Source organism: Seriola dumerili, unplaced genomic scaffold (assembly GCF_002260705.1).
Source record: "Seriola dumerili isolate Sdu_G_001 unplaced genomic scaffold, Sdu_1.0 BDQW01000068.1, whole genome shotgun sequence".
Classification (NCBI taxonomy): Eukaryota; Metazoa; Chordata; class Actinopteri; order Carangiformes; family Carangidae; genus Seriola; species Seriola dumerili.
In genome coordinates this window covers 10,994,128-11,021,089 of record NW_019174323.1, presented here as the reverse complement: position 1 = coordinate 11,021,089, position 26,962 = coordinate 10,994,128, and the positions used below count along the sequence as shown (strand labels likewise).

Sequence of the window (26,962 nt, the reverse complement as noted above, 5' to 3'; positions counted from 1 at the left end):
GTAATGTCCCACTAAGGGAAATTGAGCGACTTAAGGGATCCTTGTTAAAAATGTGTCTATATTATGAGCCAATATATTGCAATTAGAAGCCTTAAACTCTGACAATGTTGGTATCAGACACAAAAATACAGAATCGGTCAATATGAATAAAATTAAATTGTTCTTTCAATTTTGTTTTTCCAATTGTGTAGGTAAATGGAATAACTACAAATTTACCAGTTGTCTTGAGTGGAAATGTGTCTATCTTTGCAAGTGGACCTCAAACATTTATCACTGCTGATTTTGGCCTCAGAGTCACCTATGATGGATGGAGTACAGTGTCCATCTCTGTGCCATCAAATTACAGGTATCTGCAAGAGTCTGAGGATCTGAGAGAAGCTGAAAGTGTAGATATGTGAATATAAACCTATGTCTTTAGCCTGGCCTTTAATTTGATTGTTTTATGGCCGTTATATTTGAGTCTCAACGTTTTACTCTTTGCATCCTATACTACAATCACTTTGAATTCTGACAAAAAAATTGTTTGATTGATTAAACCTGATTAATGGCATTGAAGTTATCTCTAATCATTATCTTCATGACAGCGGACAGACATGTGGACTTTGTGGAAACTTCAATGGGAATCAAAGTGATGACTTCCGCACCCCATCTGGAACAATAGTCACCACTCCAGATGTGTTTGGGACAGCTTGGAAGGTTGCAGGCAACTACACCTGCAGTGATGGGTGTGGTTCCTCCTGCCCGCGGTGTACCAACGAGCAACCTGCTAGAGCTCAGTGTGAGGTGATCAAAGCAGCCAGCGGCCCCTTCAGCTTCTGCCATGAGCAGGTGGACCCAGCGCCATATTTCAATGACTGTGTGTTTGATGTTTGTGTGTCGGGAGATGGGGGCCAAGATCTTCTGTGCAGGGCCATTCAAGCGTATGTCAGTGCCTGTCAGTCTGCTAATGTTCGAATCTACCCTTGGAGACAGAACACCACCTGCAGTAAGTCAACTGGTCAATTTGGTGTTGATCAATTATACAAACAGACTAAGAGACAATCAAAGAGGTGTCTTAACCTTCTGCATCTACATACAAGCTTGGTTAACTGTATGAAGTCATTTAGCTTTAACAATTTCTTTCCTCACTTATTAAGGACTGGACTGTCCAGCCAACAGCCATTATGAGCTGTGTGGTACTGACTGTGGCCACACCTGTGCCAGCAGCATTGATGCCACCTGTGAGCAGGTTTGCTCTGAGGGATGTTTCTGTGATGAGGGGTTCCTCAGGAGTGGGACAACATGTGTCCCTGTGGAAAGCTGTGGCTGCCAGTATGATGGCTTCTACTATAATGTAAGTCATTTACCTGGAAATTAATAAAACACCAGATTTGTATAAATATGCTTGTCATTCATCTGATTGTCCCTGTCATATAAATTATACAAAGATTTCAGTCTTTGCACATATTTACCTTTGGTCAAGATCCATTAAGCAGCCTTCTTTCTCACATGCTCCAGGCTGGTGAGTCCTTCTGGACAGATGGTTGCTCCCAGCGATGTGAATGTTATGCTCCCAATGACCTGCGCTGCTCCGCTGCATCTTGCACTTCTGCACAAGAGTGCACCATCAGAAATGGCCGGCTGGGCTGTTTTGCTACTATGTCCACTTGCACTGTGTGGGGGGACCCACACTACATCACCTTTGATGGGGCACTGGCTCATTTCCAGGGCACGTGCTCTTACATCATCACTGAGAGCGTGAGCCACAGCACCAATGAAACCCAGTTTCAAGTAGTAGCCACCAATAATCACCGTGGCAACAACCGCGTGTCGTTTGTATCAGCAGTGGATGTATACCTCTCAAATCAAACAGAGAATGTGCACATAAGGATCGGACCAAACAAAAGAGTAACGGTAAATGCCTCATTACTTTCAAGATGAACAAGTCTCTATATCTGCCTGGTGTAAACCAAGGTAATAACAAGTGCCTCCTCAATATTTGTGCATCTAATCTCTAATCTCTCATCCCACCAGGTAAATGGCAGTGAGGTGTCTCTTCCCACCACCACAGGAACCTTAGCTCGGGTGGAGAGGCAGGGAAGCTACATGGTGGTTGATGCCGTTAACCTGATCGTCCAGTTTGATGGCCGCAGTACCTTACTGGTCAGAATCGACCAACACTGTCAAAACAGAGTCGCTGGGATGTGTGGGAACTTCAACAATGATCCTGCAGATGACAAAGTCTTGCCCAATGGCACACAGGCACAAAATGACAATGAGTTTGGACACAGCTGGAAGGCACCCACAAGCCGACCAGGGTGAGCTGTTATGAAAAATACTCTCTCTACATACAGTAAATATAGTCTTCTTCAGCTTCACATGTTCTCAAATGCACCTTGTATTTCTTCAAAATGTTAAGCAACAGTGTGATGCATTTTCAATTATCCACACCCAAAGGCCCCATGACAACAATACTCATATTACAGAAAGTCAGACAAAGCTGCCCCAATGTTAAACCTATAATGTCTTTTCCAGATGTGGATCCACAGATGAAGACAATGGTGGTGGATTGACTGACTGTACCTACAGGGAAGAATACTCTGCGCTCTGCAGTGTTATCACCAACACCAGTGGCCCATTCAGTGCCTGTCACCTGCACTCTGACCCACAGCCATTTTTCAGCTCCTGTGTCTATGATCTCTGCCTCTACACTCCAGCCAATGGCATGCTCTGTTCTGCCATCTCAGCCTATGAGAGAACCTGCTCAGTTTTGGGGTTAAACATCTCTGAGTGGCGCTCTGCTTTACAATGTGGTATGTGTGCACTGTGCTAATTGATAGCCAAAATAATGAATGAGAAAATAAACCAATAGCTTAACAGAGCTAGCCACTTTTGGAAAAAAGATATTTCCTGTTTCTTGTTTAAGTTTAATCACTTCCTGTCTCAACCTTTCCCCACTATGTCTATAGCTGAGTCTGACCCCTGTGAAGAGTTGAACTGCACAGAGAGTGAGTGGTGTGGTGAGAAGGACGGTGTGTATGGCTGCTTCTGTGATGAACACCACCATCGGCCCCACAATGAGAGCTACGGTGAGGGCAACTCCTCTTAAAACACTGATTTGTTCTTTAGATCATTGAAGTGATGATGCTAATAAAGAAATATTGATTAGTGCATCTTTAAATTATGAGATTAACTATACAAAAACTGCAGAAACAAATTTGAATTTCTATCACTCTTCCATAGACTCGTCCATCACTTGTGTCAGTAGTTCAGGCACCATGTCTCTGTCACGCTGCCAGCTGTTTGAAGCTGGCTTCCACTCTAGCGCCCTCCATCTCCAAGACAACTCCTGTAAAGGCACTCTCCAGGACGGGCGACTGTTGTTCCACTTTAACAATGACGAGCAGCTGTGTGGGACAGTTCTCAGGGTACAGTCCATTACACTATAATGTTATCAGTTCAGATGGAGCAAGATTTTGTATCATGCAAAGATAATCAAGCTTGTCTTTTCAATTTTAAGAGCAATGGAACCCATTTCATCTATGAGAACATGATCCAGGGCGATGTGGACCCTCATGACGGTCTAATCAGCCGCCAAAGGAACATCCATCTGCGTTTCTGCTGTGAATACCCTCTGACTCAGGCCCTGTCTATGTCTGTGGGCATCAATCCTTTAGAGAGGTGACAAAACCATCTCCTCTACATGTTTTATTTAACCAAATACATCACTTAGGTGTTGCTAACTAAATCTAAATTCCCACATTCCTTTTTACATTGAACTTCTTGTAAATTGAATTGTTCCGTCTCAGGTGAAGTCATATATGTGTTTTTTTCACAGCATTGTGAGGAAGAAGCTTCCAAATGGCCATGGACAGTATCACATGAGAATGATCCCCTACCAGGACGCTGGCTTCAGCTCCCCCCTGACCGGTGACAGCAACATAGAAATGGAAATAGACCAGAGGTTGTATGTGGAGGTGCGGACAGAGGGAATTGATGAACGGCAGATCTCCACCATTCTTGACTCTTGTTGGGCCACGCCAATCAACAATGCGAACTACCCTGTCCGCTGGGATCTCATCAGTGCAGAGTAAAGGAGCTACTGCAACTTCACTTTATCTTCACATTGATTTCTTTCTCTTCATTGCCAAAGTATGAAAACAATTTAAAGTACATAACACTCTAACTTCTACCACCCTCCTTGTTTTCCAGGTGTCCTAATCCAGCAGATGATACAGTAGAGCTGGTTCAGAATGGCGTCTCCACTGCGGCCAGATTCTCCTTCAGGATGTTCACCTTTACCAACTTTTCATCCATCTACCTGCACTGCCAGGTCCACCTGTGTCTTCTGTCAAACAACAACTGCACAGCTGTACGTACCACTGTGTGTGTGTGTGTGTGTGTGTGTGTGTGTGTGTGTGTGTGTGTGTGTGTACGTGGTGTGTTCCTTGTGAGTTTGTAGATACATTCATTCAACAGATGCATTGGCAGAAGCCTCTAATGTTGTTTTCCTGCAGCATTGCTACCCGGGTTACCACAGGCGAGTTGGGAGGGATGTATCCTACCATGACACTGCCTCCATCTCACTAGGACCACTACACCTGATCCCAATGAGCGGTGGTAAGCCCCTCCCCTTGTATTTGACATACAGCTTAATCAGTGCATGTTTTTTAAACTTTGGTTCTTCTCTTGCAGGCAAAATGATGGAACGAAGCAGTGCTCCAGGCCAGATGACCTCACTGGTGACCCTGCTGGTCAGTCTGCTATTCAGTTTGCTGACTGCCAAAACTCTGGTCTAAGGAGAACAGAGATGATCCATATTTTTAAACATATTACATGTGCTCTCAGATTAGAGGCGTTGTCCCTGTGATTTGTATTTGTAGTAAGTGATTTTTCTTTACAACAGTGGGGGGCACCAGTGTCCTCCATGCTGAAGTTGAAATCTTTTATCCTTCTATGTTCACTGTGTCTGATGTTTATCAGTTGAATCATTGGTTTCTTTGTGATGATTGTATTAAATCTCTGCCATATAAAAATTAATCATTTATAATGAAATATAAAAGTATAAATGAATTTAAAAGTATCTTTACATATGGAGTATGCATCTAATTTGTTGCCTCGGAAGTTTTGTACACAACCCCAGCCCGAACATTAAGTGGATAAGTATCAGTCAGAAGCAGTTTGTGCATCATACAAAATTAGCCTACAGACTAGTCTGCTCACTCATCTGTTAAAAAGGCTGATCACCTAAACCCACAGCTAGCAATGATTACCTGAATCATACATTTTCAATTTTGTTCTTTAAATTTACTTTTTTCTGCGATACAATACTGCTTACTTTGCTGCTGCATATCAAACTAATTATTGTGCTTAGATGTATCAATCTCAATTAAGTACAAAGTATATTAAGAGTTGAAGCAATGTTCTTTGTCCTGAAGTTGCTCCTGGTGTAGCCTGCAGATGACACCAAGCCTCCTGTCACTGGCTATGGGAACACAGTGGCTGTGATGGAGTATATGCCTGTATGATTGAGTTCAAGTAGATGGCTGAAGACGCAGAAGTCACACTCTAGGCAAACAATAGTCACTTGAATTTGATTTGGAGGTCCAAGGGTAGCCAGTGGAGGACAATGAGCAATGGAGTAATATGCGCCCTTTTAGTCCGATCAAAGACAAGATGTGCCTACGCATTCTGGACTGTATATAAAGGGTTCACTGTGTGTGAAGGAAGGCTGACCAGAAGGACATGACAGTTGTCGAGGCGAGAGCTAACCATGGCCTGTACCAAGAGTTGGGTGACGTATTGAGTTAGTTAGCAAGGCCTGACTTTTCTTGCGTTGTAAAGTGCAAAACTAGGAGACAGAAGCAACATGCTCAGAGAAGGATAGCTGGTCATCAAACGTGACACTCAGGATTCTTTGGACCTTGGGGTGAGGGATGAAGAGGCAATTTTGATACTGATACCTTTTCTGATTATATAGTGATTCAATTACCTTAATTTATTTTGCAAATAAAGCACAATCCTGAAGTCTTATTTCATCCAGTTGGCTTGTTTCATGAAATGTTGTGATATAGTAATCCTCTCTGTGTAGGGCCAGAATAAAGACTTCCCACCTTTGTCTTATGTGACAGATATACATGTAATTAAAAAGGAGAAGCTTTTTGTGCCACTGGCAGCCACTTAAACTTTGTCATCTTACATAACTGTTAATTAAACAAAAGGTAGGTGAGGTAAATCATAATACTCACACCCTTTTAGCAACCCCAGGAAGTCACACAAGAATTACAACTCCTGATAAATCAAGACAATAAACATGAGAATCATTTCTAGTGACTGAGGTATAAAAAAAATCCTTTGGTGCACTTTATCAGTCACATTAACACATTATTTTGTGTTTGATTGAAGTTGAAGATAAAGATGAAGCATGAATCCAGTAGAGGTGATTTAATTCAATCATGTGCAGCGTTTTTTTCGGGGTCCTACATTCTAGGATTAACGTGCACCTGGAAAATCCTCCCCCTGCCTAAACTCTGATTTACGATAAAGATGATTAAAAGACAGGACAAAGTTAGAGACCGATCTGTTGTCTCTTGGAGTGCCAATGGACATAAAGCTGTGCATCACTCAGCAACAAGCAAATATTTTGATTGACCCGATGGTTCCTGATAAAACTGACCCATTTTTACAATTTTAAAGTAAAAAATTAATTCTACATATTCTATGAACCAAAATCTGTGTATTCACATAGTGGCTGATGGGAGATAGAAATGAACAGACCCCTCCCAGCATCTCCATCAAAGTCACAGTAACAGAAACAGAAAAGACTGCATGCCCAGCTGATGATTATCCCGCTTCTAATTAACATTCCTCTGCATATGCTGAGGACACCAAGCACATCTATTAACCAACAACAATTATAAAGTGTGTGGCACACCTGTCACCTGTTCCGTGAGTTATGTAATACAATGGTTTCTGATATAACGTAAAAGTCCCTTCCTATGAAATCATGTTTTCTATTTTATGTGTATTTATTATTATAGTATTATATTATGTTCACACAGTTATATGTCACAGAACGCACCATAATTTAATTATATGTAACACAGAAATTACTTAAAGCTTAGTTACTAAGTGTGTAAGTGTAATGCAGTGTAGAGATGAAGTTTGAAGACCATATACAGTCAGAATTTCCCACCCATTTGACACTACTTCTGTCACTATGGCACGGTGATGATGCATAAACATGTTATTGTTGTAATGAAACTTACCAATATCTGAAACATTCAGAAACACTCTGCTACTAAAACATAAGTTAGTTTCTGCTCACATAAAACAAAAATGATCCAGCTAAAACTAACACAGTCTAATACAATAGCCCTGCAGTAACATCTCCCTTCATGAAGGTTAAAATGTTCTGTTTTGGTTGAAACTGTCTTAGGGAGGTGTTCATTCAACTGTATGATTAATAGGAGGGTGTGGTTTTATTGTTCTATTAATGATCGTAGGGTAATTCACAGAGACACCTCTTTGTGGTATGTGTTCATACAGTATCTTTGTCTTTGTACATACCAGGATCAAAAATGAAGCCAAAGCACAAAGTAACACAACAGCTGGCTGAAATTTGAAGAGGACAGGCAGCTCTCCAACACAGGCGCTTGAGATACTAAAAAGATAGCAAGTAACCAAATACTGTTGGAAGATGATATGTACAGTTCTGTAATCAGCAGATAGGGAGCTGTCAGAGAGTCATACATTTTCATTGGTAACCAAAATGGTTAACAAGGGGCTCCTGAATTAGAGTCCAGACTTGTAATTTGCCTGAATAGACAGACCATCCCTTATTTGTTCTTGATAGCACCATATGTATAGTTCACCTTCAGAGCCCCTGAAGTCCAGAAAGCTTGGAAATATTCTCTTTTTTTCTGTAGGATTAGTTTATATTTGTATATATACATTATCCATCATACAGTGTTCATATCCAGATGTGTGTGCAATGTATGTGCTTATTTTACAGTATGCACAAGACTATGTAGGGTATAGACATTAACTTGTATGTGTATTATTTCTTCTTTATTAAAAAATGTAGAAAAGAAAATTCAAACTTTTGATGTACCAGTGAGAGAGTTTTCACACCCACACCATTAGTTTTAGAAATAATAAAGTAGAAGGTCTCACAAGGAACGGGCTTACTCAAGCCTTCAGATTCTGCATTGGACACTTTTTAAGCAGCTGATGTGGATTTGGATCCTGCCTATAAATTAGGATGCAACACACATTCACTGGTTGCAGGTTGTAGTGTCTGGCTACAAGTACCAGAAAACATTTGAGCAGGCTAAACACAAAAATCTGGGCCCTTTTCCCCTTTTAATACATCCACTGTCACACCCATAAAAAACACTGAAAAGTGTAAACAAATGCATCTGTAATGGTTATTAGGCTTATCAGTAACAAAGTTACTGTGTTTTCACTTCGAGGTTTAACATTATTTAAGGTCTTCACTAGAGATACCCTGGAAATACATCTTACGCTGGTCTTAACACAAGAGTTAACAGTTGAACTCCTCTGATGCTGCTGAAGGCTTATTTCGATTAAATAAAATGACAAGGCTTTGTTCCAGGCTTGCCATGTTGGGGCCCTGCTAACTTAGTTCCACTACTCCCCCGTCACCATGACCCTGACCATTAGTAACATGTAATATGTCCTACACATGCAATAGAGAGCAGGCAGACAAACAGATTGGCAGGAAGGTGGAGGTAATGGGTGGCAGAGGCAAGAAAAGTGGGCGACTAGTGGACGAGAGACTAAATAAAAAAGGTCTCTGAAACGCAAACATCATATGAGAAGATTTAATCCCAGTTGGCAAAGGCACAGCAGTTTTAATTAGTGGTGGTGTCTGAAATGAAAATCCCTCAATGTAATCGTGTATCAACTAGACACAGTCGCTTGCTGCAATATAATCTTGTTTTTTCCACGTGCCTATCTCTTAAGCTCCCTCACTTGGGGAAATGACTTGGTATCAGTCTAAACATGGGAATCCACTCTTTTCTGGTTGCGTGCCATGCCTCAAACACTTGTTGCTAGCAAGCCGCAATCCCTGGGGCTAAAAGATGATGCCAAAGTGCAGTATAACTCCCCCCTTTATATTTTATCAAAGCTTAAAATAATTGAGGGCGTGGATGCTTTGAGTGACAGGTGGGTGCCATCACAGTTGCCTAGCTACCCAGTGTGTAGATTCTAGATGTGTGCTAGGTATCACCTCAGCTAATACTAAGTCATTGAATATGAGTTCCCTGACGTATTTGTGGTGTTGGTAATTCTAGAGATTTTTTATGCAAATATCAGGCAAATAAAATTGCTTGTTGTGCAGTTACTTGACTAAGATAATGTTAGGAAGTCTGTGCTCCTGTCTTTTGAGGTGAGTGAAATTCGAATATTATTTTATTTATATTTCAGGACTAATTAGCAGGTATCTGTGTCTGTCCTCATTACACCTGGCTTCTTAGCTTAGCTTGTTAACTAGCTAATTAGCCAGCAAATGAATTAACCTTGGGTTAGCCTTCAAGCAAGATCCCAAGACACTGAGCTATGCTAACAATGCTAATGGGAGTGTATGTTTGCTTAGGGTAAGGCATCAAGTAAAAATGAGACCAGCCCAAAAACATTACAAAAGTTCTACGCTCAAAACATCCCTCCATATTCTATAGAATGAATTCTTAGCATGGATAAAAAAGATGATAACTCATAATTACATTGTGTTACATAGTACTAATATATTATACTACTATCTCATATATCTCGTATATATGTGCCATCTGTACAGAACCATTATCTATAGATATTATATAAGATGTTATGTAAAGATGTTTATAGCCATGCAAAATAGTTTCATAATTGTTCAAGCTTTCAGTTTGAAAAGCTGATCAATTTGGGTACAGTGTATCATGCCAGGATTGAAGAAATAGTATGGCATTAATTATCATACATGCTGTACATGCTGTGTCATAGTAGGTAATACATCAGGGTATTCAACCAACATATTTGCATATGGGAAGAAAGCACGAGAAGAAAAAAATGTGCATTGCTGTGACAAACAAACTTGAGTTACCACCTCATGGTTGTATGCTACTGCCAACCAGGTCAGATTACCCGGTTTCATACATTTTGCCCATTAATGGGAGTTGTTCCTTTTCCAAGTAGAGGGTCTGAGGATAAAGGATGCCGTTTGTGTCTACAACTTGTGAAGCCTCTTGAGGCAGACTTTTTATTTCTGATATAGGGATATATAAATAATTTGATTTGACTGGACTTTGCTAAGCTTTGTTGTTCTTGTTCTGCTGTATGTCTGCTGTATTAGTGTGTAAGTTCATTGAGAAAAACAAAAACAAAATACAATTCCTTGTATGTCTTTATATGCTTGGCCATGACCATGGCCATGGAGAAGGACTTTTGGTTGGCCTCAAGGAGATTGTGGCAAACCATTCTGTTTCTCAGGATGGAGAAGCAGGGCTTAGCCCAGGCTGTTTTCAGCAGGGTAGGAGAACTTCTAACTCGGACTGGGGATAATGCCGGCTGGTGGAAGGAGCATTTTCAGGAACTCCTGAACCCAACCAACATGTCCTCTGAGGAGGAGGAGGCAGAGTCTGAAGATTAAGTGGAAGCCTTGTCCATATCCTTGGCAGACGTCTCTGTACCTCAGAAACACATTTGAAAATGTCGTTACCAACATTGCTGCAAATTAACCATTAATTAATACTATTCCAATTCATTGTGCAATATCTACATATTGAGACAACTAACAGCAGCATACAGGAACATTAATTCTATCATTTGTGGCGGCAACATAAAAACAACTGTAAGTGCTGATGCACTCTCAATGCAAATAACAACAACTCATACCTCATAACTCATAACATGATTCCTCCCGGTAATGCCGCTTTGAACTATACAACATCAGAAAAATTATCTCCATCAGCTACTGCAATGCCCTTCTGGCAGGCCTCCCTTTATTCACATTGAAAGCCTTGCAGATTGTCCAGAATGCAACAGCCCGTCTGGTCTTCAATCAGGCTAAAAGGACACGTACGACTCCGCAGCTCATCAACCTACACTGGCTACCCGTGGTCACCCAAATCAAATTCAAGTCACTAATGCTTCCCTTTAGAGTGACATCTGGGTCTGCACCCATCTACTTGAACTCATCATGCTCTTTCTTGGCCACTGCGTTCCTCCAAGGAATGTCATCTCTGCACACAAGGTCATAACAGTCCAGACAGATCTATTTGTGTTTCCCCAATGGTAGAACAAGATACTGAATGCTATCAGAACAGGGGCGTCCCTGACTATCTTCAAGAATCTCCTGAAAACTCATCTCTTCTAAGAGCACCTCATCTCCTAACACCTTTATCGCCCTAACATGCCTTATTAGCATTTACTATACACTTTCGGTGAACTTCTTTACTTGATCTCCTTCCACTTATTAAATAGATGTAGTATTTAGTACTTACGTCGAGGTCTCCTTCTACACTTAAGCCTTAGTGATGTCCCTCACTTGTAAGTTGCTTTGGATAAATGCCTAACTGTCCGTTTTGTTACAGAAACTCTGAGTTTGCTGTTGATCTGTGTTCATCAGAAGCTCAAGCTTCAATTGTTTTTATGTTTTATCTTTCAAGTACCTACAAGTTTGTTGTAATTACATTTTTTTTCCATTGATAAAGATTTTGACTGAGAAAACCTGGGCCAACTACCAATACTGGTTTTACTTGCCTCTACAGTACAGTCAGGAAATGAAAAAACCAACACCCTGCCTTAAATCTGGATACATTAGAAGAGAAACTCTGAAAATCTCACTGCTTATTATCTGTCAGTCCATTTACTGTGTTGCTTACATATCTTCATCTATTAGGATGCAGTTTGTTCTCCCGTCTTACTCTGTGAGTAAGTAATGCTGTTAATCATTTAAATGTGGACAGTAATTGTAAGATGAACAACAAATTCTGTTTCCTAATTGCAATATTAGGACATGAAAGGAGAAGTCTATCACTCTTAAATCTTTATTGGGATATGTGTTATCAAGATTTAACTATGAGTTTTCCTCTCAGGTTTATATAGAGTTGCCAATCGACTAACTTTTAGCATTGTAATAGGACAATTGCCAGTACATCCCATTCTAATTGTATCTGGCTGGCTGTCAATAAGCACCCACAAGTCTTGAATAGTCACATCATTGTCATGCTGGTACACCACTCCTTCATCTGCCTCTCCTTCCCTGTCCCATGCCCCATTCCTCCACCAAGTTCAAAACTAATCAGTTCAGTACTTTTGCATAATTCTGAAGAAGAGAGGAATCTTAGAGATAGATATGTCAAAACATGAGCAAATAAAACTGAAACTATCTAGATCCCACTAAACATAAGTGAGAGAATATGTTCTTTTGTAATCAAAGCAAACCAGCCCTTTATGAGATACCCTGAAAACGAACAAACACACGGGACTGAAAACAATAACTTACAAGAGCAGGTGATATGTTCTCAGAAATTAAGACTAAAGTGTATAGTATTTCAAAAATCAAGTTCATATTTTGGTTTTGTTATCTTACTGTATTTCTTAGGAAAACACTATAGATTTTTTTCAACAACTCAAGCCTTTGTTAGAAAATTACATCCTTGTTTTGTTTTCGACTGAACACAGCGTGTTAATCTTCATTATTCTCTATGAACAATGGAATGTTTGGTTCACATGTTAATTGGCCAAACTACAGGTTTATGGGACTGTGCCAGCTATCACCATATAAAGCCTTGTTACAGGTCGGCTGTTTCACTTTGACGAAGAGAACAAAAGCATCACATATGAGCAGGTAATTCATTAATTTATTACCAAGAGAGGCACTATTTCCAAACTGCTGTGTTTTGTAATGATCTGCACTCTGCAATTACAATGAATTTAATCTAAAAAGGAATGTTTTGATTTAACAGATAACTTCATATTAGACATTGTCGAAATTTTATTTTTATTACCATTATTACCTCGGAAACAGTTTGGCAGTTAGCAGGAACTGAGTTTAAAATATAACTTGAAAAATAACGTTATGAACCAAAGAACAAGTGATTTGTTTTTTGGTGCAGATCTGGATCACGTGGATCTAGGGCTTTTTAAAAGGACTTTTTAATATTGCATGATATAGTTGCACTTCAATGTACTTGCATGAATAAAAATGTTGCATGTGTACGCTAATATTCTGTACTACGGATATGTAATACATATCTTGATCATCATGCATTTAAATCCTTTGCCATTAAAAACCTTATGACACATTTACAGGGCTTCAAGTTTGAATTTTGAGCTTTTGAAAATGGGATGTCCAATCATCTTGCCTATGCTATTTCTGGGGATGTTAAGTAAGTATTTAATTAAATCAAATCCAATTAAATTCACTTTTATTTCAGTGAGACAGCACAGAACAATATTAAGACCCTGGAACTAGCTTACCTACATTGAATTCAGCCATTTCTAATGTTTTCAATCATGTTTGTGCCATTTATGCTATGACACTCCAAAACGTTAATGAAATAAAATCCAGTTGAATTCCCTTTTATTTCTGTTGATGTATTTACATAACTGACCTTTGTTCCTTTATGTCAAAAGTCGATGATTTTTGTCCAATTATATTTATGAATTCTCTTACACAGGAATAGTGACTCCTCAGACTACAAGTAAGTTGACGCTTTGATAACTTCTTAGTTTTTGTTTGTTCATAATCTTGACAGGCCAGTCTTCATGTCAAAATCAGAAGCTTAAAGCAGTTATAACACCAGGATTTTGTAAGCTGCATATAATAGCGGATTTAAAATATGTATACAGTACACAGATTTGACACGCAATACGCAGATGTGAAAAACCTAACAGAATATAATTACTATGAAGTGACAGCACAATGTAAGGTGTTGTATATGAATTCTGTCATAATAGCTTCCAATTTACATCCCCTGATAGTGTTAAATTCCACTTACTTAACATTGATGTAACACAGTAAAAGCTAAGGGTGTGGAGTTTGTGGAGATACCACACTTTGAAACTAGAGGTAGTAGTTTCCTTTGCAGTAAACCAAAGATTCTACAGTGTTTTACTGCCTCCTCTGGTTGCACCTGGGATGTGGTCTCAAATGTGCTCTGCTGCACTTGTCACCACACCCAACCATGCTGTCATGGCATACCAACACACTGTACAGTACACTCAGCCAAAACTAGATCTTCAGGGTGTGTTAAATAGCTTTTTGACATGGGCCTTTTTCGTGGCAGACATTTTGACCTGTGATAAAAGACAAACCAGAGGTGAAACAAATTTTGTTAACAATGTCTCAGCTCCATGACATGTCCCACTAAGACATTAAAGTGAGATGGGATGCACAATATCAAGACCCTGGAACTAGCTTACCTACGTACATTGAATGCAGTCATTTCTAATCTTTTCAATCATATCTGTGCTTTTTTATGCTATGGCACTCCAAAATGTTAATAAAATCAAATCCAGTTGAATTCCCTTTTATTTCTGTTGACGTATTTACATAAATTCACTAACTGACTTTTGTTTATTTATGTCAAAAGTCTATGATTTTTGTCCAATTATATTTATGAACTCTCTTACACAGGTACGGTGACTCCTCAGACTCCACGTAAGTTGACGCTTCGATAACTTCTTAGTTTTTGTTTGTTCATAATCTTCACAGGCCAGTCATACAATCATGTCAAAATCAGAAGCTCAAGGCAGTTATTACACTGGGATTTTGTTAGCTGCTGTTAGCTGCAGATTGTCTCAGGTCAAATTCAAATTAATTTGTCTTATTTTCAAGATTTGAAATATGCATACAGTACACAGTACTCATTAAGCACATGTGAAAAAAAACATAACAGAGTATAGTTGCTATAAACTGACAGTACAACATAAAATGTTATAAATGAATTCTGTCTTGATACTTTAGAATTTTTATACCCTGTTAAATGCCACTTACTTAACTTTGTTGTAGCACATTAAAAGCACAGGGGGGGTGAGTTTGTGGAGGTACCACACTTTGACACCAGAGGCAGTAATTTCCTTTGCTTGAATGTCTGCTGGAAAAAAGATCTGTTGTGGTTGGCCAGTATGCTGGATTGAAAGAGTCATTAAAAACACAAAAAACATGTTTTTGTATATGGGATCAAACATGGATATTACTTGTTAGGTGTGATGATCTAGGAATGTTATATAATAATAAGTTCCAATATCGATGGTCACTTTATTTTTTCAGTTGTATAGTCTTTTTTTTCTTTTTTTCTTTTTTTTAATGCAACACTTTTGTTCTTTCTAGGACCCCTCTATCCAATTTCTGGCACAACAAGCTCTCGATCAGACGATGGAAGTTCTCCACGGATTGTCCTGCAGAGACCTTTTGTTTACTTCGGACGCTCATACAATCAAATTTATGTATGTAAAAATTGTTTTATCAGACTGCAACATCCATATATTTTTTATACTTTTCTGGTATGTTTTGTGAAGGAATCACATCCACTGGTTAGCAAATCACTTCCAACACAAGAACTCTGTTTTAAATATGCAAGAATAAATAAATGAAACAAATTAGAGAAGCAAAGAATATTTTGTGAAACATTAAATTCTTTATATTACCTTCAACTTTGACTAAATGTTTCAAATATTAAAGGAGTACTGGAGTTAGTTGTTGTCAAAATATTGTTACATCCATAACAATGTTATTCTTTAAAATACTATAGCAATAAATACGTTGATATTTGATTACATGCAATTGTCATAGACTGTCATTGTCATTTACTTATTCTTTTTAAGTAAGAACTGGTTTATGTGTTTCCAGGTGAACCACAATGGACACCTGACCTTTAATGCTTCATGGTCCAGATACATACCTCTGCGGTTTCCAAATCATGGATCCAGAGACATCATTGCCCCATTCTGGACAGATCTGGACAACAGAGGAAATGGTCAGGTCATCTACAACCAATACACCAACGGCAATGTCCTTCAACAAGCTACACAGGACATTAATGCCTACTTCCCAGGACTGCACTTTAATGCCAACTGGGTCTTTGTTGCAACATGGTATCAGGTGGCTTACTATCCAATCACTAACACAGTAAGTCAGCTTATGGGGAAATACATATTTGTGTATGTGTGAGATTGCTTATTTGCTATCTTTACTATAAAAAATCATAAGTCAATTTTTTTCAGCAAACAACCGTCCAAGCTGTCTTGATTTCTGGTGGCCACTACTCATTTGTGCTGATGAACTATGGGATAATAGCTGCAACAACTCGCAATATACAGGTGAGAGCCTACAAAGAACCAAATTGTAAAAGGTGTTTTAAAGTGTCCAAGCTGTATTCAAAACTGAATGGTGCAATGCCAATGTTCAAAGACAAAAAACATATATTTCTATGTGACATGTATTTCCAGGCTGGCTATGACACAATCGGTTCTGCTCACCATTTCACCATCCCGGGATCTTTCGCTAGTAATGCAACAGGCAATAACTCAGTTTTCCGCCTGAGCAGCAATGTCAATGTACCCGGTCGCTGGGCGTTCCGCACCGACAATGGATCAAGAGGCTGCACTTACAATGGTAAGAGCAGAACCAAGGGTGATCACTATAGATACTTTTTTTCTTACACTAATGTGGATATGTGATCAGTGAAAAAGATACGTCTGTCCTTATTGTTGAGCTATTGATTAATGTTTTATATGTTGCACATAGCCGACCATACTGTGCACTGAAAAGTTATTACATAGAAATATCCTGATATAAAGATAATCTAAGTAGAAAGTACAATTAAAAAATGTAGAAATGTATTGTTATTTGTATTGGTATGTCAAAGCAGTAATCAAAATTCAAAAGTAGGGCATCTGTCCTACAAGATCAAGCATGAGCATGGACATCCCTGTTACAAGACAGCTGGGGATTTTTCTTCCACTCATTTTTTGTCACCAGTCTACTGTTTGCTCTAAAAGTCATGGTAAAAATGTCCTGACAACCTAAAAGAGTCAAATGGTTAAAATACTAATAGTATTTATGTTTTGAAGTTAAGGCCTTCCAAACAACCTTTCTATTTATTTTCTTCAAAGGTGAATCCATGCAGCTGGGTGACTCGTTCTGGAGGGACAGTGCATGTACAGAGAAGTGCACCTGCACCTCAGCAGGTCTGCAGTGTGTCAGTCAACGCTGCTCCTTTTCCCAAGTCTGCAGACCAAGTACCTTTCAGTTCACCTGCCAGACGGTGCCAAGAGGCACCTGCACCATAAGTGGTGATCCACATTACTATACCTTTGATGGCACACTGTTTCACTTTCAGGGCACCTGCACCTACGTTCTCTCAGAACAGTGTGGTCGTGGGCTGCCCTACTATCGTGTAGAGGGTAAGAACGAGCACCGGGGCAGCACTCGTTTATCCTGGACAAGACTGGTCAAAGTGTATGTCTATAATGAAACTATCGAGCTTGTCAAAGGACGACGCAGTGAGGCTAAGGTTAGCAACGAGAACTTCACTTATTCATAATAAGTTATATACAGTATATACCTGTTATATTTTTATGTAGTTAATACTTTTTACAACAATGTCTTTGCCTGTTTCTGTTCTGATAGGTTAATGGAAACTTTGCAGCCACTCCGTTCTCCCTTCACAATGGCACCATCCAAGTTTATGAGTCAGGTTTTTCTGTGGTCATCAGTACTGACTTTGGCCTGGTAGTTTCTTACGACACAGATTATTATGCCAGGATCAGTTTGCCCCGCACTTACCAGAATGCAACATGTGGCCTGTGTGGAAACTTCAACCACCACCCTGGGGACGACTTTCAAACGCCCCAAGGCGAGGTTGTGAGCTCTGATGTAGTTTTTGCCAACAGTTGGAAAGTATCAGGGGACGATGAGCCTGGATGTGACGAGCCAACCACCACCCTGGGGACGACTTTCAAACGCCCCAAGGCGAGGTTGTGAGCTCTGATGTAGTTTTTGCCAACAGTTGGAAAGTATCAGGGGACGATGAGCCTGGATGTGACGAGCAGTGTGGAGGTCTGGACTGTGTTAACTGCACTGCCAGTCAGACAGCTTTATACAGCAATGTGGACCATTGTGGTATCCTCCAGAGCAGTTCTGGACCCTTTGCTGCTTGCCATCCACGAATTCTTCCACTAAACTTTCTGCAGAGTTGTGTGTATGATCTGTGCGCAGGAGGAGGCTATCAGCCCATTCTGTGCCAAGCCCTAAATGTTTATGCAAGTCAGTGTCAGCAGACTGGTCTCCAGCTGCCAAGCTGGAGGAGACGTGACTTCTGTGGTAAGTCTGTCAGTCATTCAACACTATTTCATAATATAATTTCAAAATGTCCTTGATGTCAGTATCAATGTTGTTTGCTTGTACCTAGAAATCCCCTGTCCAGCCAACAGCCACTTTGAGTCCCAAGGCACAGGATGTCCAGCTACCTGTGTCAATCCCAATTCCACCCAAAACTGCCCTCTCCCTGCCCAGGAGAGCTGCATCTGCAATTCAGGCTACATCCTCAGTGCTGGGGTCTGTGTCCCTCATGCTGAGTGTGGCTGCAGCTTTGAAGGTCGTTACTACCGCTCTGGAGAAACTGTAATACTAGACGAGAACTGCGGGAGACGTTGTAGCTGCAGTTATGGCTCCATGACCTGTCACTCACATGGTTGTGGTCCACTGGAATCATGCAGGGTGGAGGAGGGAGAAAGAGGATGCAGACCTAACAGCTATGAAACATGCTGGATAAAGGGCCTGGGGTCATATCATACGTTTGATGGACTGACATTCCAGTATCCTGGGGCATGTCGATTGACTCTTGCCAAAGTGATGGGATTGTCTCATCACCCCCACTTTGCAGTGACAGCAGAGAAAGTGCCTAGAGGCCAAAATGGTTTTGCCAGGTTGCTAAAGTTTGAGGCAGAGGGAACACAAGTCTCCATTGAGATGGCAGATAACAGCACAGTTCAGGTAAGCGACTTTGGTTTTGATGATGATTTAGACATTTTGTATATGAATATTGAAAATCTTGTCACCCTGAAAATCTGACACTAGCTGTTGAAATGGTCTTTAGGTTGACAGTCAGCGGATCAGACTACCATTCAGCTCAGCATCCAACCGAATCCAAGTCTACCACAGCAGCATTCACAGTATCATCCTTCACACCGCCTTTGGTGTGACTGTGCAGACAGTTTGGCCTCACTTTGTACGTATCACTGCACCCGGTATCTACAATGGTTCACTGGGTGGACTCTGTGGAAACTACAATGGTAACTCACATGACGACTTCCGCACACCCAATGGCCTCCTGGTCAACACCTCTCAGGTGTTTGGAGACAGCTGGCGAGATGGCTCCCTCGCTGCACACTGTGTGGAAAGTGTAAATGAAAATTCTACGACAAATTCCAATTCCAGTGAGCGCTGTGGCATTATTGCCTCACCGAATGGGCCATTTACCCAGTGTTGGGCCATGGTGGACCCACAGCAGCATGTGAGTGCATGCATGGAGACCATTAGAGTCTCTAGAGATCCAGCATCAGCACTATGTGAGGTCCTACGTGATTATGCTCTAATGTGTCAACAGAAGGGCGTAGCCGTGGGACACTGGAGGAACATAACTGGCTGTGGTAAGAACTTTCCCTTCTTTTAGATGAAGTTTGGATATGGTATAAAGCTATGTAATGACCTTACTTTATCAACCTGTATGTTCTTCTTTAGAGCACACCTGCCCAACAAACAGCCATTATGAACTCTGTGGAAGCACTTGTCCCTCCACCTGCCCCAGCCTTTCCTTTCCCTTCTCCTGTAACACTCTGTGCCAGGATGGATGCCAGTGTGATGATGGTTTTGTCCTCAATGGCAACCAGTGCGTGCCACCAACATCTTGTGGATGCCATCATGAAGGACGCTATCGGCAAGGTGGCCAAGAGTTTTGGAATGGTGAAGAATGCCAGAGCTTCTGTACCTGCAACGGCACAACAGGGACAGTCCACTGTAATCCCAGCTCCTGTGGTCCCCAGGAGTCCTGCCGTGTGGTAGGGGGTGAATTTGGATGTCATCCAAACCCTCATGGCACCTGCTCTGCCTCTGGAGACCCCCACTACCTCACATTTGATCAAAAGGCTTATGACTTCCAGGGAACCTGCCGCTATGTTCTGGCGACCCTTTGTAATGACACTAATGGACTCCCCCACTTTTCAGTGGAAGCTAAGAATGAGCCGTGGGTTGGGTTGACAGTCTCAATCACGGCTGAAGTTTTTGTGAATGTGTTGGGATACCGAGTGCGTGTGTCAAGGGACAACAGAGGTATGGTAGAGGTGAGCTGAACCATTTCTAAACCATTACTGATATTTTTCATCTTAGGAACAAATATCTTTATGTAAAAACCCAGAATATAGGGCTTTGTTATCTTATTGTAAATATATCAGCATTTAACACGAAATTGCAGTAGACTAATGCTTAACACATGTCTGTAGTAGTTAAGAAACAGTGATGCCATTATTAGCTTGATTACTAGACAGCACTGGTAAGTAAAGTAATGTCCCACTAAGGGAAATTGAGCGACTTAAGGGATCCTTGTTAAAAATGTGTCTATATTATGAGCCAATATATTGCAATTAGAAGCCTTAAACTCTGACAATGTTGGTATCAGACACAAAAATACAGAATCGGTCAATATGAATAAAATTAAATTGTTCTTTCAATTTTGTTTTTCCAATTGTGTAGGTAAATGGAATAACTACAAATTTACCAGTTGTCTTGAGTGGAAATGTGTCTATCTTTGCAAGTGGACCTCAAACATTTATCACTGCTGATTTTGGCCTCAGAGTCACCTATGATGGATGGAGTACAGTGTCCATCTCTGTGCCATCAAATTACAGGTATCTGCAAGAGTCTGAGGATCTGAGAGAAGCTGAAAGTGTAGATATGTGAATATAAACCTATGTCTTTAGCCTGGCCTTTAATTTGATTGTTTTATGGCCGTTATATTTGAGTCTCAACGTTTTACTCTTTGCATCCTATACTACAATCACTTTGAATTCTGACAAAAAAATTGTTTGATTGATTAAACCTGATTAATGGCATTGAAGTTATCTCTAATCATTATCTTCATGACAGCGGACAGACATGTGGACTTTGTGGAAACTTCAATGGGAATCAAAGTGATGACTTCCGCACCCCATCTGGAACAATAGTCACCACTCCAGATGTGTTTGGGACAGCTTGGAAGGTTGCAGGCAACTACACCTGCAGTGATGGGTGTGGTTCCTCCTGCCCGCGGTGTACCAACGAGCAACCTGCTAGAGCTCAGTGTGAGGTGATCAAAGCAGCCAGCGGCCCCTTCAGCTTCTGCCATGAGCAGGTGGACCCAGCGCCATATTTCAATGACTGTGTGTTTGATGTTTGTGTGTCGGGAGATGGGGGCCAAGATCTTCTGTGCAGGGCCATTCAAGCGTATGTCAGTGCCTGTCAGTCTGCTAATGTTCGAATCTACCCTTGGAGACAGAACACCACCTGCAGTAAGTCAACTGGTCAATTTGGTGTTGATCAATTATACAAACAGACTAAGAGACAATCAAAGAGGTGTCTTAACCTTCTGCATCTACATACAAGCTTGGTTAACTGTATGAAGTCATTTAGCTTTAACAATTTCTTTCCTCACTTATTAAGGACTGGACTGTCCAGCCAACAGCCATTATGAGCTGTGTGGTACTGACTGTGGCCACACCTGTGCCAGCAGCATTGATGCCACCTGTGAGCAGGTTTGCTCTGAGGGATGTTTCTGTGATGAGGGGTTCCTCAGGAGTGGGACAACATGTGTCCCTGTGGAAAGCTGTGGCTGCCAGTATGATGGCTTCTACTATAATGTAAGTCATTTACCTGGAAATTAATAAAACACCAGATTTGTATAAATATGCTTGTCATTCATCTGATTGTCCCTGTCATATAAATTATACAAAGATTTCAGTCTTTGCACATATTTACCTTTGGTCAAGATCCATTAAGCAGCCTTCTTTCTCACATGCTCCAGGCTGGTGAGTCCTTCTGGACAGATGGTTGCTCCCAGCGATGTGAATGTTATGCTCCCAATGACCTGCGCTGCTCCGCTGCATCTTGCACTTCTGCACAAGAGTGCACCATCAGAAATGGCCGGCTGGGCTGTTTTGCTACTATGTCCACTTGCACTGTGTGGGGGGACCCACACTACATCACCTTTGATGGGGCACTGGCTCATTTCCAGGGCACGTGCTCTTACATCATCACTGAGAGCGTGAGCCACAGCACCAATGAAACCCAGTTTCAAGTAGTAGCCACCAATAATCACCGTGGCAACAACCGCGTGTCGTTTGTATCAGCAGTGGATGTATACCTCTCAAATCAAACAGAGAATGTGCACATAAGGATCGGACCAAACAAAAGAGTAACGGTAAATGCCTCATTACTTTCAAGATGAACAAGTCTCTATATCTGCCTGGTGTAAACCAAGGTAATAACAAGTGCCTCCTCAATATTTGTGCATCTAATCTCTAATCTCTCATCCCACCAGGTAAATGGCAGTGAGGTGTCTCTTCCCACCACCACAGGAACCTTAGCTCGGGTGGAGAGGCAGGGAAGCTACATGGTGGTTGATGCCGTTAACCTGATCGTCCAGTTTGATGGCCGCAGTACCTTACTGGTCAGAATCGACCAACACTGTCAAAACAGAGTCGCTGGGATGTGTGGGAACTTCAACAATGATCCTGCAGATGACAAAGTCTTGCCCAATGGCACACAGGCACAAAATGACAATGAGTTTGGACACAGCTGGAAGGCACCCACAAGCCGACCAGGGTGAGCTGTTATGAAAAATACTCTCTCTACATACAGTAAATATAGTCTTCTTCAGCTTCACATGTTCTCAAATGTTGCGAACCAAGGCCAAATGGTTTTGCCAGGTTGCTAAAGTTTGAGGCAGAGGAAACACAGTCTCCATTGAGATGGCAATAACAGCACAGTTCAGGTAAGCGACTTTGGTTTTGATGATGATTTAGACATTTTGTATATGAATTATTGAAAATCTTGTCACCCTGAAAATCTGACACTAGCTGTTGAAATGGTCTTTAGGTGACAGTCAGCGGATCAGACTACCATTCAAGCTCAGCATCCAACCGAATCCAAGTCTACCACAGCAGCATTCACAGTATCATCCTTCACACCGCCTTTGGTTGACTGTGCAGACAGTTTGGCCTCACTTTTACGTATCACTGCCACCCGGTATCTACAATGGTTCACTGGGTGGACTCTGTGGAAACTACAATGGTAACTCACATGACGACTTCCGCACACCCAATGGCCTCCTGGTCAACAGCTCTCAGTGTTTTGGAGACAGCTGGCGAGATGGCTCCTCGCTGCACACTTGTGGAAAGTGTAAATGAAAATTTCGTACGAACAATTCCAATTCCAGTGAGCGCTGTGGCATTATTGCCTCACCGAATTGGCCGTTTACCCAGTGTTGGGCCATGGTGGGACCCACAGGCAGCTGTGAGTGCATGCATGGAGACCATTAGAGTCTCTAGAGATCCAGCATCAGCACTATGTGAGGTCCTACGTGATTATGCTCTAATGTGTCAAAAGAAGGGCGTAAGCTGTGGACACTGAGGAAATAACTGGCTGTGGTAAGAACTTGCCCTTCTTTTAGATGAAGTTTGATATGGTATAAAGCTATGTAATGACCTTACTTTATCAACCTGTATGTTCTTCTTTAGAGCACACCTGCCCACAAACAGCCATTATGAACTCTGTGAAGCACTTGTCCTCCACCTGCCCCCGCCTTTCCTTTCCCTTCTCCTGTAAACACTCTGTGCCAGGATGGATGCCAGTGTGATGATGGTTTTGTTCTCAATGGCAACCAGTGCGTGCCACCCAACATTCGTGGATGCCATCAAGAAAGGACGCTATCGAGCAAAGGTGGCAACAGTTCTGGATGGTGAGTATGCCAGAGCTTCTGTACCTGCAACGCACAACAGGGACAGTCCACTGTAATCCCAGCTCCTGTTGGTCCCAGGAGTCCTGCCGTGTGGAGGGGGTGAATTTGGATGTCATCCAAACCCTCATGGCACCTGCTCGGCTTCTGGAGACCCCCACTACCTCACATTTGATCAAAAGGCTATGACTTCCAGGGAACCTGCCGCTATGTGTCTGGCGACCCTTTGTAAGACACTAATGGACTCCCCCACTTTTCAGTGGAAGCTAAGAATGAGCGTGGGTTGGGTTTGACAGTCTCAATCACGGCTGAAGTTTTGTGAATGTGTTGGATACCGAGTGCGTGTGTCAAGGGACAACAGAGGTATGGTAGAGGTTGAGCTGAACCATTTCTAAACCATTACTGATATTTTTCATCTTAGGAAACAAATATCTTTATAGTAAAAAAAAAAAAAAAAAAAAAAAAAAAAAAAAAAAAAAAAAAAAGAAAAAAAAAAAAAAAAAAAAAAAAAAAAAAAAAAAAAAAAAAAAAACCCAGAATATAGGGCTTTGTATCTTAATTGTAGTCATTCAACACTATTTCATAATATAATTTCAAAATGTCCTTGATGTCAGTATCAATGTTGTTTGCTTGTACCTAGAAATCCCCTGTCCAGCCAACAGCCACTTTGAGTCCCAAGGCACAGGATGTCCAGCTACCTGTGTCAATCCCAATTCCACCCAAAACTGCCCTCTCCCTGCCCAGGAGAGCTGCATCTGCAATTCAGGCTACATCCTCAGTGCTGGGGTCTGTGTCCCTCATGCTGAGTGTGGCTGCAGCTTTGAAGGTCGTTACTACCGCTCTGGAGAAACTGTAATACTAGACGAGAACTGCGGGAGACGTTGTAGCTGCAGTTATGGCTCCATGACCTGTCACTCACATGGTTGTGGTCCACTGGAATCATGCAGGGTGGAGGAGGGAGAAAGAGGATGCAGACCTAACAGCTATGAAACATGCTGGATAAAGGGCCTGGGGTCATATCATACGTTTGATGGACTGACATTCCAGTATCCTGGGGCATGTCGATTGACTCTTGCCAAAGTGATGGGATTGTCTCATCACCCCCACTTTGCAGTGACAGCAGAGAAAGTGCCTAGGCCCTCCATCTCCAAGACAACTCCTGTAAAGGCACTCTCCAGGACGGGCGACTGTTGTTCCACTTTAACAATGACGAGCAGCTGTGTGGGACAGTTCTCAGGGTACAGTCCATTACACTATAATGTTATCAGTTCAGATGGAGCAAGATTTTGTATCATGCAAAGATAATCAAGCTTGTCTTTTCAATTTTAAGAGCAATGGAACCCATTTCATCTATGAGAACATGATCCAGGGCGATGTGGACCCTCATGACGGTCTAATCAGCCGCCAAAGGAACATCCATCTGCGTTTCTGCTGTGAATACCCTCTGACTCAGGCCCTGTCTATGTCTGTGGGCATCAATCCTTTAGAGAGGTGACAAAACCATCTCCTCTACATGTTTTATTTAACCAAATACATCACTTAGGTGTTGCTAACTAAATCTAAATTCCTACATTCCTTTTTACATTGAACTTGAAGTCATGAAGTCATATTATGTGTTTTTTTTCACAGCATTGTGAGGAAGAAGCTTCCAAATGGCCATGGACAGTATCACATGAGAATGATCCCCTACCAGGACGCTGGCTTCAGCTCCCCCCTGACCGGTGACAGCAACATAGAAATGGAAATAGACCAGAGGTTGTATGTGGAGGTGCGGACAGAGGGAATTGATGAACGGCAGATCTCCACCATTCTTGACTCTTGTTGGGCCACGCCAATCAACAATGCGAACTACCCTGTCCGCTGGGATCTCATCAGTGCAGAGTAAAGGAGCTACTGCAACTTCACTTTATCTTCACATTGATTTCTTTCTCTTCATTGCCAAAGTATGAAAACAATTTAAAGTACATAACACTCTAACTTCTACCACCCTCCTTGTTTTCCAGGTGTCCTAATCCAGCAGATGATACAGTAGAGCTGGTTCAGAATGGCGTCTCCACTGCGGCCAGATTCTCCTTCAGGATGTTCACCTTTACCAACTTTTCATCCATCTACCTGCACTGCCAGGTCCACCTGTGTCTTCTGTCAAACAACAACTGCACAGCTGTACGTACCACTGTGTGTGTGTGTGTGTGTGTGTGTGTGTGTGTGTGTGTGTGTGTGTGTGTGTGTGTGTGTGTGTGTGTGTGTGTGTGTGTAGGTGTGTCCTTCTAAGTTTGTAGATACATTATATAGATTATCAACAGATGCATCAGCAGAAGCCTCTAATGTTGTTTTCCTGCAGCATTGCTACCCGGGTTACCACAGGCGAGTTGGGAGGGATGTATCCTACCATGACACTGCCTCCATCTCACTAGGACCACTACACCTGATCCCAAAGAGTGGTGGTAAGCCCCTCTTATTATTTTATAACTTTTGTCTCCTTGTATTTGATATACAGCTTAATCAGTGCATGTTTTTTAAACTTTGGTTCTTCTCTTGCAGGCAAAATGATGGAACGAAGCAGTGCTCCAGGCCAGATGACCTCACTGGTGACCCTGCTGGTCAGTCTGCTATTCAGTTTGCTGACTGCCAAAACTCTGGTCTAAGGAGAACAGAGATGATCCATATTTTGAAATGACTCAACATATTTCGTATGCTTTTAGATTGTATTTTTGTGTCCGAGGCCTAGTCCCTGTGATTTGTATGTGTAGTATTAATTTTGCTTTGCAACAGTAGGGGGCACCAGTGTCCTCCATGCTAAAGTTCAAACCTCTTTTCCTTTACCGTATTCACTGGGTCTGATATTTATAGATTGAATGCTTAGTTTCTTTGTGGTGATTCTTATTAAATCTCAGCCATATGATAAGTAATTATGTATAATGAAATATTACAATTATAAATAAAGTATTTTCACATTAAGGATTATGCATTTAATTTGTTGCCAT

General features: G+C 41.4%; 2 protein-coding genes across 2 annotated transcripts in view; both read left to right on the top strand.

The window, feature by feature from the left end:
* The window catches only part of LOC111220272 (alpha-tectorin-like), a 17,350-nt gene extending 11,258 nt beyond the window's left edge, over positions 1-6,092 (top strand). The window contains exons 13-25 of the mRNA XM_022743300.1: positions 192-346; positions 585-985; positions 1,137-1,333; positions 1,498-1,893; positions 2,014-2,297; positions 2,515-2,792; positions 2,949-3,068; positions 3,223-3,407; positions 3,500-3,660; positions 3,818-4,069; positions 4,192-4,351; positions 4,497-4,599; positions 4,675-6,092. Of these exons, the coding sequence (XP_022599021.1) occupies positions 192-346; positions 585-985; positions 1,137-1,333; positions 1,498-1,893; positions 2,014-2,297; positions 2,515-2,792; positions 2,949-3,068; positions 3,223-3,407; positions 3,500-3,660; positions 3,818-4,069; positions 4,192-4,351; positions 4,497-4,599; positions 4,675-4,778 (2,796 nt within the window). The 3' untranslated portion in view covers positions 4,779-6,092. The remainder of the gene's footprint in view (positions 1-191; positions 347-584; positions 986-1,136; positions 1,334-1,497; positions 1,894-2,013; positions 2,298-2,514; positions 2,793-2,948; positions 3,069-3,222; positions 3,408-3,499; positions 3,661-3,817; positions 4,070-4,191; positions 4,352-4,496; positions 4,600-4,674) is intronic.
* Positions 6,093-13,366: 7,274 nt separating this feature from the next.
* Positions 13,367-26,653, top strand: LOC111219618 (alpha-tectorin-like). Its single transcript, XM_022742333.1, has 26 exons — positions 13,367-13,373; positions 13,665-13,688; positions 14,624-14,647; positions 15,320-15,435; positions 15,839-16,117; positions 16,213-16,308; positions 16,438-16,603; positions 17,104-17,504; positions 17,621-17,851; positions 17,968-18,313; positions 18,402-18,985; positions 19,089-19,641; positions 19,733-20,331; positions 20,741-20,895; positions 21,134-21,534; positions 21,686-21,882; positions 22,047-22,442; positions 22,563-22,846; positions 23,863-23,981; positions 24,619-24,830; positions 25,115-25,216; positions 25,309-25,469; positions 25,608-25,859; positions 25,982-26,141; positions 26,320-26,422; positions 26,520-26,653. The coding sequence occupies exons 1-26, from the start codon at positions 13,367-13,369 to the stop codon at positions 26,621-26,623; spliced, it is 6,072 nt and encodes a 2,023-aa protein (XP_022598054.1). The 3' UTR covers positions 26,624-26,653.
* Positions 26,654-26,962: the final 309 nt, after the last annotated feature.

Excerpts from the sequence above, each read along its gene's own strand:
- LOC111219618 (XM_022742333.1), top strand. Across the intron at positions 18,986-19,088 it reads CAGATAACAGCACAGTTCAG|GTTGACAGTCAGCGGATCAG; the intron begins GTAAGCGACTTT and ends AATGGTCTTTAG. Across the intron at positions 20,332-20,740 it reads ACAACAGAGGTATGGTAGAG|GTAAATGGAATAACTACAAA; the intron begins GTGAGCTGAACC and ends CCAATTGTGTAG.